This window comes from Salvelinus fontinalis, chromosome 1 (assembly GCF_029448725.1).
Source record: "Salvelinus fontinalis isolate EN_2023a chromosome 1, ASM2944872v1, whole genome shotgun sequence".
Classification (NCBI taxonomy): domain Eukaryota; kingdom Metazoa; phylum Chordata; class Actinopteri; order Salmoniformes; family Salmonidae; genus Salvelinus; species Salvelinus fontinalis.
The window spans coordinates 5397926-5420497 of NC_074665.1; the positions used below are offsets into that span (position 1 = coordinate 5397926).

General features: G+C 45.6%; 1 protein-coding gene across 3 annotated transcripts in view; it reads left to right on the plus strand.

The window, feature by feature from the left end:
• tasp1 (taspase, threonine aspartase, 1) overlaps positions 1 to 22572 on the plus strand; it is a 123526-nt gene that overhangs the window by 11306 nt on the left and 89648 nt on the right. For all 3 annotated transcript variants that reach the window (XM_055941000.1, XM_055941083.1, XM_055941155.1), the window contains 4 exons: positions 3820 to 3940; positions 11830 to 11914; positions 12208 to 12287; positions 17842 to 17951. In XM_055941000.1, the coding sequence (XP_055796975.1) occupies positions 3820 to 3940; positions 11830 to 11914; positions 12208 to 12287; positions 17842 to 17951 (396 nt within the window). The remainder of the gene's footprint in view (positions 1 to 3819; positions 3941 to 11829; positions 11915 to 12207; positions 12288 to 17841; positions 17952 to 22572) is intronic.

The following is a 22572-nucleotide window of genomic DNA, read 5'->3' on the forward strand; positions in this document are numbered from 1 at the left end:
AACTCATTCTCTGATAAATAAGGATTTCAACATCTCAACAAAGGGAACAGGCTAGCATTCTGTTCAAACCGTTGGAGACAGACAAGAAGGGTGTGTTTGTAACAGTTCATTATTATGCTTTATGGTTCTGGTTAAATTTGTAACAAAAAGGGCATTTTCGTAGACAGACTTGAAAGCCAGATCACTGATTATTGCAAAAAAAAGCATGTTAAACTGTATTGATATTGGGTCTTATGGTTGTGGAAGGCTTATAGTGTATTCATAAAGTATACAGCCCCCTCTACTTGTTCCACATTTTGTTACGTTACAGCCTTATTCTCATCAATCCGTCATTGATAGGCCATCATTGTTAATACGAATTTGTTCTAAACTGACTTGCCTAGTTAAATAAAATAAATAAATAAATACAATCTTCACACAAAACTCCATAATGACAAAGCGAAAACAGTTTTTATTTTTTATTTTTTATGTTTGCAAACGTATAATAAAAATAAAAAAAGGATATCGTATTTACATACATTTTCAGACCCTTTGCTATGAGACTCGAAATTGAGCTCAGGTGGCATCCTGTTTCCATTGATCATCCTTGAGATGTTTCTACAACTTGATTGGAGTCCACTTGTGGTATATTCAATTGATTGGACATGATTTGGAAAGGCACACACCTGTCTATATAAGGTCCCACAGTTGACACTGCATGTCAGAGCAAAAACCAAGCCATCAGGTTGAAGGAATTGTCCGTAGAGCTCCGAGACAGGATTGTGTCGAGGCACAGATCTGGGGAAGGGTACGAAAAACGTTCTGCTGCGTTGAAGGTCCCCAAGAACACAGTGGCCTCCATCATTCGTAAATGGAAGAAGTTTGGAACCACCAAGACTCTTCCTAGAGCTGGCCGCCCGGCCAAACTGAGCATTCAGGGGAGAAGGGCCATGGTCGGGGAGGTGACCAAGAACCCGATGGTCATTCTGACAGAGCTCCAGAGTTCCTCTGCGGAGATGAGAGAACTTTCTAGAAGGACAACAATCTCTGCAGCACTCCTCCAATCAGGCATTTATGGTAGAGTGGCAGATGGAAGCCACTCCTCTGTAAAAGGCACATGACATCCCACTTGGAGTTTGACAAAGGGCACCTAAAGGATTCTCTGGTCTGATGAAACCAAGATTGAACTCTTTAACCTGAATGCCATGGTAAAGCATGGTGGTGGCAGCATGGTGGCGGCAGCATGATGCTGTGGGGATGTTTTTCAGCGGCGGGGACTGGGAACAATGTACAGAGAGATCCTTGATGAAAACCGTCTCCACAGCGCTCAGGACCTCAGACTGGGGCGAAGGTTCACCTTCCAGCAGGACAACAACCCTAAGCACACAGCCAAGCCAACGCAGGAGTGGCTTCGGGACAAGTCTCTGAATGTCCTTGAGTGGCCCAGCCAGAGCCCGGACTTGAACCCGATCGAACATCTCTGGAGAGACCTGAAGATAGCTGTGCAGCAACGCTCCCCATCCAACCTGACAGAGTTTGAGAGGATCTACAGAGAAGAATGGGAGAAACTCCCCAAATACAGGTGTGCCAAGCTTGTAGCGTCATACCCAAGAAGACTCGAGGCTGTAATCGCTGCCAAAGGTGCTTCAACAAAGTACTGAGTAAAGGGTCTGAATACTTATGTAAATGTTATTTCAGTTTTTTTATTTGTAATAAATGTACAAACTTTTCTAAAAACCTGTTTTTTGCTGTGTCGTTATGGTGTATTGTGTGTATGTTGAGGATACATAAAAAGCAAATATATATATTTTAGAATTAGGCTGTTATGTAACAAAATGTGGATAAATTCCAGGGGTGTGAATACTTCCCTAATGCACTGTGCATTTAGCCAAGGTGTAATTTCACAAGCCATGAATTCATTCGATTTTTTTGCTGACTGTTTGAATTGCGGTGTATTTGTACAACAAAACTGATTTTAGTGGGGGGAAAAAAATTGGCTATAAAAAAAAAAGTAAGTCCCAGCCCTATGACACGCTGAATCTGAGTACAGACACGCACATTGAATCAGACCACAGATGCCTTTTTAAAGGCCTACTCCTGAATTCTAAAAACATACATATCACAGAGTGAGTATTTAATGGACTGAAGGACATTTAGGATCCTTACAAAGTGATGTGTGACATAACATCTATGTTTAGATCACAGCTACTTAGTCCTACTGGCTGAAGGAAGTAGGCCCTAGTTTAATTCCTTTCACTCACATCTATATGAGAATGTATATCTTTGTCTAAATGTCCTATTTCATGATTCTTAATGTAAACTCAGCAAAAAAAAAAAGAGACTTCCCTTTTTCATGACCCTGTCTTTCAAAGATAATTAGTAAAAATCCAAATAACTTCACAGATCTTCATTGTAAAGGGTTTAAACACTGTTTCCCATGCTTGTTCAATGAACCATAAACAATTAATGAACATGCACCTGTGGAACGGTCATTAAGACACTAACGGCTTACAGACGGTAGGCAATTAAGGTCACAGTTATGAAAACTTAGGACACTAAAGAGGCCTTTCTACTGACTCTGAAAAACACCAAAAGAAAGATGCCCAGGGTCCCTGCACATCTGCAAGGAGGCATGAGGACTGCAGATGTGACCAGAGCAATAAATTGCCATGTCCGTACTGTGAGACGCCTAAGACAGTGCTACAGGGAGACAGGACGGACAGCTGATCGTCCTCACAGTGGCAGACCACGTGTAACAACACCTGCACAGGATCAGTACATTCAAACATCACACCTGTGGGACAGGTACAGGATGACAACAACAACTGCCCGAGTTACACCAGGAACGCACAATCCCTCCATCAGTTCTCAGACTCTGCGAGAGGCTGGACTGAGAGCCTGTAGACCTGTTGTAAGGCAGGTCCTCACCAGACATCTCCGGACAAACCCACCGTCGCTGGACCAGACAGGACTGGCAAAAAGTGCTCTTCACTGACTAGTCACGGTTTTGTCTCACCAGGGGTGATGGTCGGATTCATGTTTATCGTCAAAGGAATGAGCGTTACACCGAGGCCTGTACTCTGGAGCGGGATTGATTTGGAGGTGGAGGGTCCGTCATGGTCTGAGGCGGTGTGTCACAGCATCATCGGACTGAGCTTGTTGTTATTGCAGGCAATCTCAACGCTGTGTGTTACAGGGAAGACTTCCTCCTCCCTCATGTAGTACCCTTCCTGCAGGCTCATCCTGACATGAACCTCCAGCATGACAATGCCACCAGCCATACTGCTCGTTCTGTGTGTGATTTCCTGCAATACAGGAATGTCAGTGTTCTGCCATGGCCAGCGAAGAGCCCGGATCTCAATCCTATTGAGCACATCTGGGACCTGTTGGATTGGAGGGTGAGGGCTAGGGCCATTCCCCCCAGAAATGTCCGGGAACTTGCAGGTGCCTTGGTGGAAGAGTGGGGTAACATCTCACAGCAAGAACTGGCAAATCTGGTGTAGTCCATGAGGAGATGCATTGCAGTACTTGATGCAGCTGGTGGCCACACCAGATACTGACTGTTACTTTTTATTTTGACCCCCCCCCCCCCCCCCCCCCCTTTGTTCAGGGACACATTATTCAATTTCTGTTAGTCACATGTCTGTGGAACTTGTTCAGTTTATGTCTCAGTTGTTGAATCTTGTTATGTCCATACAAATATTTACACATGTTAAATTTGCTGAAAATAAACGCAGTTGAAAGTGAGAGAACGTAACATTTTCTTTTGCTGAGTTTTATATCTCTGTCTAAATGTCCTGTATTTCATGACTCTTCTAAATGTTTTTTTGTCATCCACAGAATTCTCCGTTCACCAACGCGGGAATGGGCTCTAATTTAAACCTGTCCGGGGAGATCGAGTGTGACGCCAGCATCATGGATGGGAAGTCTCTACATTATGGAGCTGTAGGTGCTGTTAGTGGTGGGTTACTGACCAACTTCTGATGCCTTAGTGTTTGTGTAACTAGCAACGTTTTAAAGCCCTATCCCAGGGGGAAAAAACTTCTAGAAAATTTGTTCTATTCTGGTTGTAATGTCGTGATTGACTTTAGATTGACTTTAGTTCAACCAGCTCTGCCTGTTAGGATGTATGGTAGAATTTCTGCTATAAGCATTGTAGCATTTCCTTGTTTGTTTCCCCCCCATCTATTTTCCTCGTGAGTTGGGAGTATTGAAATAGATTTTCCATATGTGTCCTTTTTGTGAATATGTGAACCATATGTGAACCAACCCTTCAGCTATAAGTATTGTACAGTCACCTGAACCAACCCTTCAGCTATCAGCATTGTACAGTCACCTGAACCAACCCTTCAGCTATCAGCATTGTACAGTCACCTGAACCAACCCTTCAGCTATCAGCATTGTACAGTCACCTGAACCAACCCTTCAGCTATAAGCATTGTACAGTCACCTGAACCAACCGTTCAGCTAAAAGCATTGTACAGTCACCTGAACCAACCCTTCAGCTATCAGCATTGTACAGTCACCTGAACCAACCGTTCAGCTATCAGCATTGTACAGTCACCTGAACCAACCCTTCAGCTATCAGCATTGTACAGTCACCTGAACCAACCCTTCAGCTATCAGCATTGTACAGTCACCTGAACCAACCCTTCAGCTATCAGCTATCAGCATTGTACAGTCACCTGAACCAACCCTTCAGCTATAAGCATTGTACAGTCACCTGAACCAACCCTTCAGCATTGTACAGTCACCTGAACCAACCCTTCAGCATTGTACAGTCACCTGAACCAACCCTTCAGCTATAAGCATTGTACAGTCACCTGAACCAACCCTTCAGCATTGTACAGTCACCTGAACCAACCCTTCAGCATTGTACAGTCACCTGAACCAACCCTTCCGCTATCAGTATTGTACAGTCACCTGAACCAACCCTTCAGCTATCAGCTATCAGCATTGTACAGTCACCTGAACCAACCCTTCAGCTATCAGCATTGTACAGTCACCTGAACCAACCCTTCAGCTATCAGTATTGTACAGTCACCTGAACCAACCCTTCAGCTATCAGTATTGTACAGTCACCTGAACCAACCCTTTAGCTATCAGCTATCAGTATTGTACAGTCACCTGAACCAACCCTTCAGCTATCAGCTATCAGCATTGTACAGTCACCTGAACCAACCCTTCAGCTATCAGTATTGTACAGTCACCTGAACCAACCCTTCAGCTATCAGCTATCAGCATTGTACAGTCACCTGAACCAACCCTTCCGCTATCAGCATTGTACAGTCACCTAAACCAACCCTTCAGCTATCAGTATTGTACAGTCACCTGAACCAACCCTTCAGCTATCAGCATTATACAGTCACCTAAACCAACCCTTCAGCATTGTACAGTCACCTGAACCAACCCTTCAGCTATCAGCTATCAGCATTGTACAGTCACCTGAACCAACCCTTCAGCTATCAGCTATAAGCATTGTACAGTCACCTGAACCAACCCTTCAGCTATCAGCATTGTACAGTCACCTGAACCAACCCTTCAGCTAAAAGCATTGTACAGTCACCTGAACCAACCCTTCAGCTATCAGCATTGTACAGTCACCTGAACCAACCCTTCAGCTATCAGCATTGTACAGTCACCTGAACCAACCCTTCAGCTATAAGCATTGTACAGTCACCTGAACCAACCGTTCAGCTAAAAGCATTGTACAGTCACCTGAACCAACCCTTCAGCTATCAGCATTGTACAGTCACCTGAACCAACCCTTCAGCTATCAGCATTGTACAGTCACCTGAACCAACCGTTCAGCTAAAAGCATTGTACAGTCACCTGAACCAACCGTTCAGCTAAAAGCATTGTACAGTCACCTGAACCAACCCTTCAGCTATCAGCATTGTACAGTCACCTGAACCAACCCTTCAGCTAAAAGCATTGTACAGTCACCTGAACCAACCCTTCAGCTATCAGCATTGTACAGTCACCTGAACCAACCCTTCAGCTATCAGCATTGTACAGTCACCTGAACCAACCCTTTAGCTTTGTGGAGTGTATTCCTCGATAGCTGGTTCTACATCTACAAATCCAACCCCTTTAAAAGAGTGACTATGTCCTTGGCTTCAGCCACCCTAGTAACCAGTCCTGCACTGTGTTCACCATTAACATTTCAGCAGTCTGCCCTGTGCCAAAAAGTTATTGTTTTATGTAAGGCCTCCAGCAAAGGCAGGTCTCCTGAGTATAGACTTCACAATGTTCTGAGAACAAACACACACACACACACACACACACACACACACACACACACACACACACACACACACACACACACACACACACACACACACACACACACACACACGAGAGGCGAACGTCAGCGGGCATTTCGACATTGAGGTAAAAAAAGACACAGCGGTCGTTTTTTGTTCCCCTGCGTGCTGTAACAGTCAGCCATTTTATTTTTAAATTAGTCCATGACAAATGAAAGCTTCTTGACTCAGATTGGACATGCCTGTTCTGCTCTTTCCAGCCCTGTATTTCACATAAGGGCACCGTAGTAATGCACTATGTAGGTGTAGGTGTAAACCACATCCTATAACAGGTCTATGAAACTGGTCTGTGAGCCAAGGTCGAAGGTTCAATTCCCACAGAGATCCTAGACACATAACAAAACATGTATTTACTCACTATCTTGTAAGATCCTTAGATAGACGTGTCTGCTAAGTGGCATATACCACAACAGTACCTGCAGTGTACCAGTCTATATATTGTCTCCATATACCACAACAGTACCTGCAGTGTACCAGTCTATATATTGTCTCCATAGACCACAACAGTACCTGCAGTGTACCAGTCTATATATTGTCTCCATATACCAGAACAGTACCTGCAGTGTACCAGTCTATATATTGTCTCCATAGACCACAACAGTACCTGCAGTGTACCAGTCTATATATTGTCTCCATAGACCACAACAGTACCTGCAGTGTACCAGTCTATATATTGTCTCCATATACCAGAACAGTACCTGCAGTGTACCAGTCTATATATTGTCTCCATAGACCACAACAGTACCTGCATTGTACTAGTCTATATATTGGCTCCATAGACCACAACAGTCTATATATTGGCTCCATAGACCAGAACAGTCTATATATTGGCTCCATAGACCAGAACCGTCTATATATTGGCTCCATATACCAGAACAGAACCGTCTATATATTGGCTCCATATACCAGAACAGAACAGTCTATATATTGGCTCCATAGAACAGAACAGTCTATATATTGGCTCCATATACCAGAACAGAACAGTCTATATATTGGCTCCATAGAACAGAACAGTCTATATATTGTCTCCATATACCAGAACAGTCTATATATTGGCTCCATATACCAGAACAGTACCTGATGTGGAGGTCCTGAGCTGACGTGCTGGTCTGTGGTTTTGAGGTCGGTTGATCGTACCGCCAAATTCTCTAAAACAAAGTTGGAGGCGCTTTAATGGTAGAGAAATTAACATTCAATTCTCTGGCAACAATTCTGGTGGACATTACTGCAGTCAGCATGCCAATTGCAAGCTCCCTCAACTTCTGTTGTGTGACGAAATTGTATATTTTATAGTGGCCTTTTATTGTCCCCAGCACAAGGTGCACCTGTGTAATGATCATGCTGTTTTAATCAGCTTCTTGATATGCCACATCTGTTAGGTGGATGGTTTATCTTGGCGAAGGAGAAATGTTCACTAACGAGGATGTAAACAAAGTTTTGCACAAAATTTGAGAGAAATAAGCTTTTTTGTGCTTCTCATTTATTTCAGCTCATGGAACATGGTACCAACACTTTACATGTTGCATTTATATATTTATTCTGTGTATGTGTAATTTTATATATATATATATATATATATATATATATATATCTCTATAAAATTACACACACACACACACACACAGAATAAAATAAAAACATATAATTAATGAATTAGTACCAGTCAAAAGTTTGGACACCTACCGATTCAAGGGTTTTTCTTTATTTTTTACTATTTTCTAAATTGTAGGATAATAGTTGAGACATCAAAACTATGAAATAACACATATGGAACCATGTAGTAACCAAAAAAAGTGTTAAACAAAATATATTTGAGATTCTTCAAAGTAGCCACTCTTTGCCTTGATGACAGCTTTGCACACTGTTGGCATTCTCTCATTCAGCTTTATGAGGCAGTCACCTGGAATGCATTTAAATTAACAGGTGTGCCTTGTTAAAAGTTAATTTGTGGCATTTCTTTCTTTCCTGCGTTTGAGCCATTCAGTTGTGTTGTGATAAGGTAGGGGTGGGTATACAGAAGTTAGCCCTATTTGGTAAATCACCAAATCGATTTTATGGCAAGAACAGCTCAAATAAGCAAAGAGAAATTACATTCCATCTTTACTTTAAGACATGAAGGTCAGTCAATTTCAAGAACTTTGAAAGTTTCTTCAAGTGCAGTTGCAAAAACCATCAAGCGCTATGATGAAACTGCCTCTCATGAGGACCGCCACAGGACAGGAAGACCCAGAGTTACCTCTGCTGCAGAGGATAAGTTCATTAGAGTTACCAGCCTCAGACATTGCAGCCCAAATAAATGCTTCACAGAGTTCGAGTAACAGACACATATCAACATCAACCGTTCAGAGGAGACTCTGTGAATCACGCCTTCATGGTCCAATTGCTGCAAAGAAACCTCTACTAAAGGACACCAATAATAAGAAGAGATTTGCTTGGGCCAAGAAACACGAGTAATGGACATTAGACCGGTGGAAATCTGTCCTTTGGTCTGATGAGGCCAAATGTGAGATTTCTGGTTCCAACCGCTGTGTCTTTGTGAGACGCAGAGTAGGTGAACGGATGATCTCCGCATGTGTGGTTCCCACCGTGAAGCATGGAGGAGGAGGTGTTATGGTGTGGGGGTGCTTTGCTTGTGACAATGTCTATGATTTTATTTAGAATTCAAGGCACACTTAATCAGCATTCTGCAATGATACGCCATCCCATCTGGTTTGCGCTTAGTGGCACTATCATTTGTTTTTTAACAAAACAATGACCAAAAGCACACCTCCAGGCTGTGTAAAGGCTTTTTGACCAAGAAGGAGAGTGATGGAGTGCTACATCAGATGACCTGGCCTCCACAATCACCCGACCTCAACCCAATTGAGATGGTTTGGGATGAGTCGGACTGCAGAGTGAAAGAAAAGAAGCCAACAAGTGCTTAGCATATGTGGGAACTCCTTCAAGACTGTTGGAAAAGCATTGCTCATGAAGCTGGGTGACAGAATGCCAAGAGCCTGCAAAGCTGTCATCAAGGCAAAGGGTGGTTACTTTGAAGAATCTGAAATATAAATATATTTAGATTTTAAAACTTTTTTTGGTTACTACATGATTCCATATGTGTTATTTCATAGTTTTGACGTCTTCAATATTATTCTACAATGTAGAAAATAGTAAAGATAAAGAAAAACCCTTGAATGAGTAGGTGTGTCCAAACTTTTGACTCGTACTGTATATTATTTATTGTTGTACGTTTTGTGGGGAGTGGGAATGCTAACTTAGAATTCAACACATTTTGCCATTGGGTAGAGAGAAAATGTTACTGTTTTAAAGCTATTTTCCTACAATTCTAAGCATTTTGCCATGACGTGTTCATATGCTCTCTGGGGAGGTGTAGGACCAACATTTGAACGACCTTTTGGGGTCACCAGAACCAGGATTAACGAAACGCTGGTCTAATGGACTAATCTCATCATTAGCTGCTGTGCTGGGTGCTCCCTTCAAGCATTTTTTAATATATATTTTTTAATTTAACTTTTATTTAACTAGGCATGTCGGTTAATAAGAAACACATTTTTCTTTTTACAATTACGGCCTGGGAACAGTGGGTTAACTGCCTTGTTTAGTCAGGGCAGAACGACAGATTGTTTTACCTTGTCAGTTCCATCCAGCACCCTTTTCGGTTACTGTTCCAACGCTCTAACCACTAGGCTCCCTGCCGTCTCTACACTCTAACCACCAGGCTACCTGCCGCCTCTACACTCTAACCACTAGGTTACCTGCCGTCCCTACACTCTAACCACTAGGCTACCTGCCGCCCCTACACTCTAACCACTAGACTACCTGCCGCCCCTACACTCTAACCACTAAGCTACCTGCCGCCCCTACACTCTAACCACTAAGCTACCTGCCGCCCCTACACTCTAACCACTAAGCTACCTGCCGCCCCTACACTCTAACCACTAAGCTACCTGCCGCCCCTCCACTCTAACCACTAGACTACCTGCCGTCCCTACACTCTAACCACTAGGCTACCTGCCGTCCCTACAACCTAACCACTAGACTACCTGCCGCCCCTACACTCTAACCACTAGGCTACCTGCCGTCCCTACACTCTAACCACTAGGCTACCTGCCGTCCCTACACTCTAACCACTAGGCTACCCTGCCGTCCCTACACTCTAACCACTAGGCTACCTGCCGTCCCTACACTCTAACCACTAGGCTACCTGCCGTCCCTACACTCTAACCACTAGTCTACCTGCCGTCCCTACTCTCTAACCACTAGGCTACCCTGCCGCCCCTACACTCTAACCACTAGGCTACCTGCCGCCCCTACACTCTAACCACTAGGCTACCTGCCGTCCCTACACTCTAACCACTAGGCTACCTGCCGCCCCTACACTCTAACCACTAGGCTACCTGCCGTCCCTACAACCTAACCACTAGACTACCTGCCGCCCCTACACTCTAACCACTAGGCTACCTGCCGTCCCTACACTCTAACCACTAGGCTACCTGCCGTCCCTACACTCTAACCACTAGGCTACCCTGCCGTCCCTACACTCTAACCACTAGGCTACCTGCCGTCCCTACACTCTAACCACTAGGCTACCTGCCGTCCCTACGCTCTAACCACTAGGAAACCTGCCGCCCCTACACTCTAACCACTAGGCTACCCTGCCGTCCCTACACTCTAACCACTAGGCTACCTGCCGTCCCTACACTCTAACCACTAGGCTACCCTGCCGTCCCTACACTCTAACCACTAGGCTACCTGCCGTCCCTACACTCTAACCACTAGGCTACCTGCCGCCCCTCCACTCTAACCACTAGGCTACCTGCCGTCCCTACTCTCTAACCACTAGGCTACCTGCTGCCCCTACACTCTAACCACTAGGCTACCTGCCACCCCTACACTCTAACCACTAGGCTACCTACCGTCCCTACACTCTAACCACTAGGCTACCTGCCGTCCCTACACTCTAACCAATAGGCTACCTACTGTCCCTACGCTCTAACCAATAGGCTACCTGCGGCATAAACTACTTCCTGCTGAGTGAACGTGTGTATGTACCATGTCATTGGAGACGGGGCCCTATGTACCATGTCATTGGAGACGGGGCCCTATGTACCATGTCATTGGAGACGGGGCCCTATGTACCATGTCATTGGAGACGGGGCCCTATGTACCATGTCATTGGAGACGGGGCCCTATGTACCATGTCATTGGAGACAGGGCCCTATGTACCATGTCATTGGAGACAGGGCCCTATGTACCATGTCATTGGAGACGGGGCCCTATGTACCATGTCATTGGAGACAGGGCCCTATGTACCATGTCATTGGAGACAGGGCCCTATGTACCATGTCATTGGAGACGGGGCCCTATGTACCATGTCATTGGAGACAGGGCCCTATGTACCATGTCATTGGAGACGGGACCCTATGTACCATGTCATTGGAGACAGGGCCCTATGTACCATGTCATTGGAGACAGGGCCCTATGTAGTAACCCCATGATTCATAACCTTTCTGTTTCCCAGGGATTAACAACCCAGTGCTGGTGGCCAACAGGTTACTGAGCGAAGCACAGAAAGGAAAACTGTCCGCCGGACGAATACCCCCCTGGTAAACATATCTTTTTTTTAAAAACACTATTTACTTGTCGTGTATTCTGTCTTTTTTACTTTCACAGATTTACTTTGTGGAACTGAATGTAACCCAGGAGGCTTTAACTATTACTGTAACAATCACTGACACGGCAGTAACACACTACTAGCTCACAAGGGACTAATGGTGAAAAGGATATATCTGAACTGACTGAGAAGAAAATATCCAACGGGGCGAGAGAGAGGTGTGATTTGAACTGTGTGAAGAATTTCCTCCACTGACAGCATCGCTATTGTCCTTTGTCCCTTAAGCTTTCTGGTGGGTCGAGGAGCACATGACTGGGCTGTGAGCCATGGGATACCTCCCTGTCCCTCAGAGAAGATGGCTACCAGTGAGTACCAGGCAATCATGTTTTCTAGCTGGGTGGGGTGGGGGGGGGGGGGGTCCAAATCCTGACCTATGAGTGACATGTAAATGAGAGTAAATCAACATTGTTTTCCTAACCTTTTGAGTGAACCTGACCGTGTGGTAATGACCAGCCTGACCGTGTGGTGGTAATGGCCAGCCTGACCGTGTGGTAATGACCAGCCTGACCGTGTGGTGGTAATGACCAGCCTGACCGTGTGGTGGTAATGACCAGCCTGACCGTGTGGTAATGGCCAGCCTGACCGTGTGGTAATGGCCAGCCTGACCGTGTGGTGGTAATGACCAGCCTGACCGTGTGGTAATGGCCAGCCTGACCGTGTGGTGGTAATGACCAGCCTGACCGTGTGGTGGTAATGACCAGCCTGACCGTGTGGTGGTAATGACCAGCCTGACCGTGTGGTGGTAATGACCAGCCTGACCGTGTGGTGGTAATGACCAGCCTGACCGTGTGGTGGTAATGACCAGCCTGACCGTGTGGTGGTAATGACCAGCCTGACCGTGTGGTGGTAATGACCAGCCTGACCGTGTGGTGGTAATGACCAGCCTGACCGTGTGGTGGTAATGACCAGCCTGACCGTGTGGTGGTAATGACCAGCCTGACCGTGTGGTGGTATTGACCAGCCTGACTGTGTGGTGGTATTGACCAGCCTGACCGTGTGGTGGTAATGACCAGCCTGACCGTGTGGTGGTAATGACCAGCCTGACCGTGTGGTGGTAATGACCAGCCTGACCGTGTGGTGGTATTGACCAGCCTGACTGTGTGGTGGTATTGACCAGCCTGACTGTGTGGTGGTAATGACCAGCCTGCCCGTGTGGTGGTAATGACCAGCCTGACCGTGTGGTGGTAATGACCAGCCTGACCGTGTGGTGGTAATGACCAGCCTGACCGTGTGGTGGTAATGACCAGCCTGACCGTGTGGTGGTAATGACCAGCCTGACCGTGTGGTGGTATTGACCAGCCTGACTGTGTGGTGGTATTGACCAGCCTGACTGTGTGGTGGTATTGACCAGCCTGACTGTGTGGTGGTATTGACCAGCCTGACCGTGTGGTGGTAATGACCAGCCTGACCGTGTGGTGGTAGTGACCAGCCTGACCGTGTGGTAATGACCAGCCTGACCGTGTGGTAATGACCAGCATGACCGTGTGGTGGTATTGACCAGCCTGACCGTGTGGTAATGACCAGCCTGACCGTGTGGTAATGACCAGCCTGACCGTGTGGTATTGACCAGCCTGACCGTGTGGTATTGACCAGCCTGACCGTGTGGTAACGACCAGCCTGACCGTGTGGTGGTAATGACCAGCCTGCCCGTGTGGTGGTAACGACCAGCCTGACCGTGTGGTGGTAACGACCAGCCTGACCGTGTGGTGGTAACGACCAGCCTGACCGTGTGGTGGTAACGACCAGCCTGACCGTGTGGTGGTAACGACCAGCCTGACCGTGTGGTAATGACCAGCCTGACCGTGTGGTAATGACCAGCCTGACCGTGTGGTATTGACCAGCCTGACCGTGTGGTATTGACCAGCCTGACCGTGTGGTAATGACCAGCCTGACCGTGTGGTAATGACCAGCCTGACCGTGTGGTATTGACCAGCCTGACCGTGTGGTAATGACCAGCCTGACCGTGTGGTAATGACCAGCCTGACCGTGTGGTAATGACCAGCCTGACCGTGTGGTAATGACCAGCCTGACCGTGTGGTAATGACCAGCCTGACCGTGTGGTATTGACCAGCCTGACCGTGTGGTATTGACCAGCCTGACCGTGTGGTAATGACCAGCCTGACCGTTTGGTAATGACCAGCCTGACCGTGTGGTAATGACCAGCCTGACCGTGTGGTGAGGCTGACCGTGGTGGTTGAAGCGTGCCACCATGTTATTTGTAGTTTTAGGGTGTTTTTGAAGCGTGCCTCCATGTTATTTGTAGTTTTAGGGTGTTTTTGAAGCGTGCCTCCATGTTACTTGTAGTTTTAGGGTGTTTTTGAAGCGTGCCTCCATGTTATTTGTAGTTTTAGGGTGTTTTTGAAGCGTGCCTCCATGTTATTTGTAGTTTTAGGGTGTTTTTGAAGCGTGCCTCCATGTTATTTGTAGTTTTAGGGTGTTTTTAAAGCGTGCCTCCATGTTATTTGTAGTTTTAGGGTGTTTTTGAAGCGTGCCTCCATGTTATTTGTAGTTTTAGGGTGTTTTTGAAGCGTGCTACCATGTTATTTGTAGTTTTAAGGTGTTTTTGAAGCGTGCCTCCATGTTATTTGTAGTTTTAGGGTGTTTTTAAAGCGTGCCTCCATGTTATTTGTAGTTTTAGGGTGTTTTGAAGCGTGCCACCATGTTATTTGTAGTTTTAAGGTGTTTTTGAAGCGTGCCTCCATGTTATTTGTAGTTTTAGGGTGTTTTGAAGCGTGCCACCATGTTATTTGTAGTTTTAAGGTGTTTTTGAAGCGTGCCTCCATGTTATTTGTAGTTTTAGGGTGTTTTGAACGCGAAAGCTCTAATGCCTGTCAGAGTGATGTGCTTTCAACATTAACAGGCCAATCCTTCGTTCCACAGTTGAGATCAATGTAGTTACTGGAGAACACACACACCATACATACATACATACATACATACATACATACATACATACATACATACATACGCCTCTTTTGGACAATAGACTAGATACTGATTGTCATGGTCTCACCCAATAATACACCCGTATTGCATTGCTTGAAAGAGAACAGTTTAGAAACAGCTGGCTGTATTTTCTTAAGGGCTCTTGTCAGAGTATATTCTTGTCCTGGTCAAAAGTAGTTCACTACGTAGGGAATAGGGTGCTGTTTGTGACAGCCTTGATGTCTGGTCATTTCATGCCATCCTCTTTTACAGCATTGATGAATAATTCAGAGGATATAATGAGTGTTTACACATCTGGTAGTCGTTCTCCCCCGCTCGCTCTCCTCTCTCCTCTCTCTTTCTCTCGCGCTCTCTCTCGCGCTCTCTCTCTCTCGCTCTCTCTCTCGCTCTCTCTCCTCTCCCCCTCTTCCCCCCCTCTCTCTCTCTCTCTCTCTTTCCCCCTCTCTCTCTCTCTTTCCCTCTCTGTGTCTCTCTCTTTCCCTCTGTCTCGCTCTCGCTCTCTCTCTTTCTCTCTCTCTCTTTCCCTCTCTGTGTCTCTATCTTACTCTCTCTCTCTCTTTCCCTCTGTCTCTCTCTCTCCTCTCTTCCCCCCTCTTTCTCTCCCTCCCTCTCCCTCTGGTTGTCATTGGCTCCATGTTATTTGTTACTAAGCCTGATTGCATTCCATTTAATTGTCTAAATGTCTTAATTGCCCAGATTTGATTTCCAAGCTACTCTTTGATTAGAACGCTTTTTTTTTTTTATAAACGTATTTGATAGGTGGCCTCAATTTAGATTTAGTTTTGTTTTCTGGAAGTCATTAAACCTTAATAATGATTTAGTAACATACTTTATCATCGTGAGTCTGGATACTGTGGTGACTGTGTATGGTCTCTCCCTGCCTCACACAGTCTAGATAAGAACTAGAATGATCTTTATTGTCTCATAAGGTCGTTCTGTTACGGCAGACTGGGACGTAACGGGGTCGTTCTGTTACTGCAGACTGGGACGTAAAGGGGTCGTTCTGTTACGGCAGACTGGGACGTAAAGGGGTCGTTCTGTTACGGCAGACTGGGACGTAAAGGGTCGTTCTGTTACGGCAGACTGGGACGTAACGGGTCGTTCTGTTACGGCAGACTGGGACGTAAAGGGTCGTTCTGTTACGGCAGACTGGGACGTAAAGGGGTCGTTATGTTACGGCAGACTGGGACGTAACGGGTCGTTCTGTTACGGCAGACTGGGACGTAAAGGGGTCGTTCTGTTACGGCAGACTGGGACGTAAAGGGGTCGTTCTGTTACGGCAGACTGGGACGTAAAGGGGTCGTTCTGTTACGGCAGACTGGGACGTAAAGGGGTCGTTCTGTTACGGCAGACTGGGACGTAAAGGGTCGTTCTGTTACGGCAGACTGGGACGTAACGGGTCGTTCTGTTACGGCAGACTGGGATGTAAAGGGTCGTTCTGTTACGGCAGACTGGGACGTAAAGGGTCGTTCTGTTACAGCAGACTGGGACGTAACGGGTCGTTCTGTTACGGCAGACTGGGATGTAAAGGGTCGTTCTGTTACGGCAGACTGGGACGTAACGGGTCGTTCTGTTACGGCAGACTGGGACGTAAAGGGGTCGTTCTGTTAGTAAAGGGTCGTTCTGTTACGGCAGACTGGGACGTAACGGGTCGTTCTGTTACGGCAGACTGGGACGTAACGGGTCGTTCTGTTAGTAAAGGGTCGTTCTGTTACGGCAGACTGGGACGTAAAGGGGTCGTTCTGTTACGGCAGACTGGGACGTAACGGGGTCGTTCTGTTACTGCAGACTGGGACGTAAAGGGGTCGTTCTGTTACGGCAGACTGGGACGTAAAGGGTCGTTCTGTTACGGCAGACTGGGACGTAACGGGTCGTTCTGTTACGGCAGACTGGGACGTAAAGGGTCGTTCTGTTACGGCAGACTGGGACGTAAAGGGGTCGTTCTGTTACGGCAGACTGGGACGTAAAGGGGTCGTTCTGTTACGGCAGACTGGGACGTAACGGGTCGTTCTGTTACGGCAGACTGGGACGTAACGGGGTCGTTCTGTTACGGCAGACTGGGACGTAAAGGGGTCGTTCTGTTACGGCAGACTGGGACGTAACGGGTCGTTATGTTACGGCAGACTGGGACGTAAAGGGTCGTTCTGTTACGGCAGACTGGGACGTAAAGGGTCGTTCTGTTACGGCAGACTGGGACGTAAAGGGGTCGTTCTGTTACGGCAGACTGGGACGTAACGGGTCGTTCTGTTACGGCAGACTGGGACGTAAAGGGGTCGTTCTGTTACGGCAGACTGGGACGTAACGGGTCGTTCTGTTAAGGCAGACTGGGACGTAAATGAGATGATATGAGATGTTCTGTGTTGTCTTCCCTCTACAGTATATGAGATGTTCTGTGTTGTCTTCCCTCTACAGTATATGAGATGTTCTGTGTTGTCTTCCCTCTACAGCATATGAGATGTGTTCTGTGTTGTCTTCCCTCTACAGTCTATGAGATGTTCTGTGTTGTCTTCCCTCTACAGTCTATGAGATGTGTTCTGTGTTGTCTTCCCTCTACAGTCTATGAGATGTGTTCTGTGTTGTCTTCCCTCTACAGTCTATGAGATGTTCTGTGTTGTCTTCCCTCTACAGTATATGAGATGTGTTCTGTGTTGTCTTCCCTCTACAGTATATGAGATGTGTTCTGTGTTGTCTTCCCTCTACAGTCTATGAGATGTGTTCTGTGTTGTCTTCCCTCTACAGTCTATGAGATGTGTTCTGTGTTGTCTTCCCTCTACAGTCTATGAGATGTGTTCTGTGTTGTCTTCCCTCTACAGTCTATGAGATGTTCTGTGTTGTCTTCCCTCTACAGTATATGAGATGTGTTCTGTGTTGTCTTCCCTCTACAGTATATGAGATGTGTTCTGTGTTGTCTAGAGTTCAGTCTATCAGCCTACAAGAGGAACAAGCACAAGATGGAGCTGTCAGAGAAGGTGGAGACGGGGTTTAATCGTCACAGTAAGAAGAGACGACAAGCGAGTGAGACCGTGAGTAACTCCTACACCCCTTACTCACTTCAGCACCTGGTCAGAGTCATCAACCATGTCACCTGTCTCCGGTGACAAGATCACGTGGGGAGCATCTCAGGTGGGTTTCCCGGACACAGATGAAGTCATTAGCACTTTCAATGGGTCGTTTTAGTCTAGTCTTAATCTGTATCCAGGAAACCAGTCCCTAGTGTTTTACTTGGACCATAATAATACTGTAAACTGGTTCGGCACGACTAAAAATATATTTTTTAAATGCAGTAAGTAATTAGTGAGGTGTGGTCAGAGAGATGCTGACTGTTTGATTAAAGAAACATGTACCCCACAGTGATATCCTCCTCCTCCACACTAAACATGTAATATACCCCACAGTGATATCCTCCTCCTCCTCACTAAACATGTAATATACCCCACAGTGATATCCTCCTCCTCACTAAACATGTAATATACCCCACAGTGATATCCTCCTCCTCCACACTAAACATGTAATATACCCCACAGTGATATCCTCCTCCTCCAGACTAAACATGTAATATACCCCACAGTGATATCCTCCTCCTCCACACTAAACATGTAATATACCCCACAGTGATATCCTCCTCCTCCACACTAAACATGTAATATACCCCACAGTGATATCCTCCTCCTCCTCACTAAACATGTAATATACCCCACAGTGATATCCTCCTCCTCCTCACTAAACATGTAATATACCCCACAGTGATATCCTCCTCCTCCACACTAAACATGTAATATACCCCACAGTGATATCCTCCTCCTCCTCACTAAACATGTAATATACCCCACAGTGATATCCTCCTCCTCCACACTAAACATGTAATATACCCCACAGTGATATCCTCCTCCTCCTCACTAAACATGTAATGTACCCCACAGTGATATCCTCCTCCTCCTCACTAAACATGTAATGTACCCCACAGTGATATCCTCCTCCTCCACACTAAACATGTAATATACCCCACAGTGATATCCTCCTCCTCACTAAACATGTAATATACCCCACAGTGATATCCTCCTCCACACTAAACATGTAATATACCCCACAGTGATATCCTCCTCCTCCACACTAAACATGTAATATACCCCACAGTGATATCCTCCTCCACACTAAACATGTAATATACCCCACAGTGATATCCTCCTCCTCACTAAACATGTAATATACCCCACAGTGATATCCTCCTCCTCACTAAACATGTAATGTACCCCACAGTGATATCCTCCTCCTCCTCACTAAACATGTAATATACCCCACAGTGATATCCTCCTCCTCCTCACTAAACATGTAATATACCCCACAGTGATATCCTCCTCCTCACTAAACATGTAATATACCCCACAGTGATATCCTCCTCCTCCTCACTAAACATGTAATATACCCCACAGTGATATCCTCCTCCTCACTAAACATGTAATATACCCCACAGTGATATCCTCCTCCTCACTAAACATGTAATATACCCCACAGTGATATCCTCCTCCACACTAAACATGTAATATACCCCACAGTGATATCCTCCTCCACACTAAACATGTAATATACCCCACAGTGATATCCTCCTCCTCCTCACTAAACATGTAATATACCCCACAGTGATATCCTCCTCCTCACTAAACATGTAATATACCCCACAGTGATATCCTCCTCCACACTAAACATGTAATATACCCCACAGTGATATCCTCCTCCACACTAAACATGTAATATACCCCACAGTGATATCCTCCTCCTCCACACTAAACATGTAATATACCCCACAGTGATATCCTCCTCCACACTAAACATGTAATATACCCCACAGTGATATCCTCCTCCTCACTAAACATGTAATATACCCCACAGTGATATCCTCCTCCTCACTAAACATGTAATATACCCCACAGTGATATCCTCCTCCTCCACACTAAACATGTAATATACCCCACAGTGATATCCTCCTCCTCCTCACTAAACATGTAATATACCCCACAGTGATATCCTCCTCCTCCACACTAAACATGTAATATACCCCACAGTGATATCCTCCTCCTCCTCACTAAACATGTAATATACCCCACAGTGATATCCTCCTCCTCCACACTAAACATGTAATATACCCCACAGTGATATCCTCCTCCTCCTCACTAAACATGTAATATACCCCACAGTGATATCCTCCTCCTCCACACTAAACATGTAATATACCCCACAGTGATATCCTCCTCCTCCTCACTAAACATGTAATGTACCCCACAGTGATATCCTCCTCCTCCTCACTAAACATGTAATGTACCCCACAGTGATATCCTCCTCCTCCACACTAAACATGTAATATACCCCACAGTGATATCCTCCTCCTCACTAAACATGTAATATACCCCACAGTGATATCCTCCTCCACACTAAACATGTAATATACCCCACAGTGATATCCTCCTCCTCCACACTAAACATGTAATATACCCCACAGTGATATCCTCCTCCTCCACACTAAACATGTAATATACCCCACAGTGATATCCTCCTCCACACTAAACATGTAATATACCCCACAGTGATATCCTCCTCCTCCTCACTAAACATGTAATATACCCCACAGTGATATCCTCCTCCTCCACACTAAACATGTAATATACCCCACAGTGATATCCTCCTCCTCCTCACTAAACATGTAATATACCCCACAGTGATATCCTCCTCCTCACTAAACATGTAATATACCCCCCAGTGATATCCTCCTCCTCCTCACTAAACATGTAATGTACCCCACAGTGATATCCTCCTCCACACTAAACATGTAATATACCCCCCAGTGATATCCTCCTCCACACTAAACATGTAATATACCCCACAGTGATATCCTCCTCCTCCTCACTAAACATGTAATATACCCCACAGTGATATCCTCCTCCACACTAAACATGTAATATACCCCACAGTGATATCCTCCTCCACACTAAACATGTAATATACCCCACAGTGATATCCTCCTCCTCACTAAACATGTAATATACCCCACAGTGATATCCTCCTCCTCACTAAACATGTAATATACCCCACAGTGATATCCTCCTCCTCCTCACTAAACATGTAATATACCCCACAGTGATATCCTCCTCCTCACTAAACATGTAATATACCCCACAGTGATATCCTCCTCCTCACTAAACATGTAATATACCCCACAGTGATATCCTCCTCCTCCTCACTAAACATGTAATATACCCCACAGTGATATCCTCCTCCTCCTCACTAAACATGTAATATACCCCACAGTGATATCCTCCTCCTCACTAAACATGTAATATACCCCACAGTGATATCCTCCTCCTCACTAAACATGTAATATACCCCACAGTGATATCCTCCTCCTCCACACTAAACATGTAATATACCCCACAGTGATATCCTCCTCCTCCACACTAAACATGTAATATACCCCCCAGTGATATCCTCCTCCACACTAAACATGTAATATACCCCACAGTGATATCCTCCTCCTCACTAAACATGTAATATACCCCCCAGTGATATCCTCCTCCACACTAAACATGTAATATACCCCACAGTGATATCCTCCTCCTCCTCACTAAACATGTAATATACCCCACAGTGATATCCTCCTCCTCCACACTAAACATGTAATATACCCCCCAGTGATATCCTCCTCCTCCTCACTAAACATGTAATATACCCCACAGTGATATCCTCCTCCTCACTAAACATGTAATATACCCCACAGTGATATCCTCCTCCTCCACACTAAACATGTAATATACCCCACAGTGATATCCTCCTCCTCCACACTAAACATGTAATATACCCCACAGTGATATCCTCCTCCTCACTAAACATGTAATATACCCCACAGTGATATCCTCCTCCTCCTCACTAAACATGTAATGTACCCCACAGTGATATCCTCCTCCTCCTCACTAAACATGTAATATACCCCACAGTGATATCCTCCTCCTCCACACTAAACATGTAATATACCCCACAGTGATATCCTCCTCCTCCTCACTAAACATGTAATATACCCCACAGTGATATCCTCCTCCTCCTCACTAAACATGTAATATACCCCACAGTGATATCCTCCTCACTAAACATGTAATATACCCCACAGTGATATCCTCCTCCTCCTCACTAAACATGTAATATACCCCACAGTGATATCCTCCTCCACACTAAACATGTAATATACCCCACAGTGATATCCTCCACACTAAACATGTAATATACCCCACAGTGATATCCTCCTCCACACTAAACATGTAATATACCCCCCAGTGATATCCTCCTCCTCACTAAACATGTAATATACCCCACAGTGATATCCTCCACACTAAACATGTAATATACCCCCCAGTGATATCCTCCTCCTCCACACTAAACATGTAATATACCCCACAGTGATATCCTCCTCCTCCTCACTAAACATGTAATATACCCCACAGTGATATCCTCCTCCACACTAAACATGTAATATACCCCCCAGTGATATCCTCCTCCACACTAAACATGTAATATACCCCCCAGTGATATCCTCCTCCTCCACACTAAACATGTAATATACCCCACAGTGATATCCTCCTCCTCCTCACTAAACATGTAATA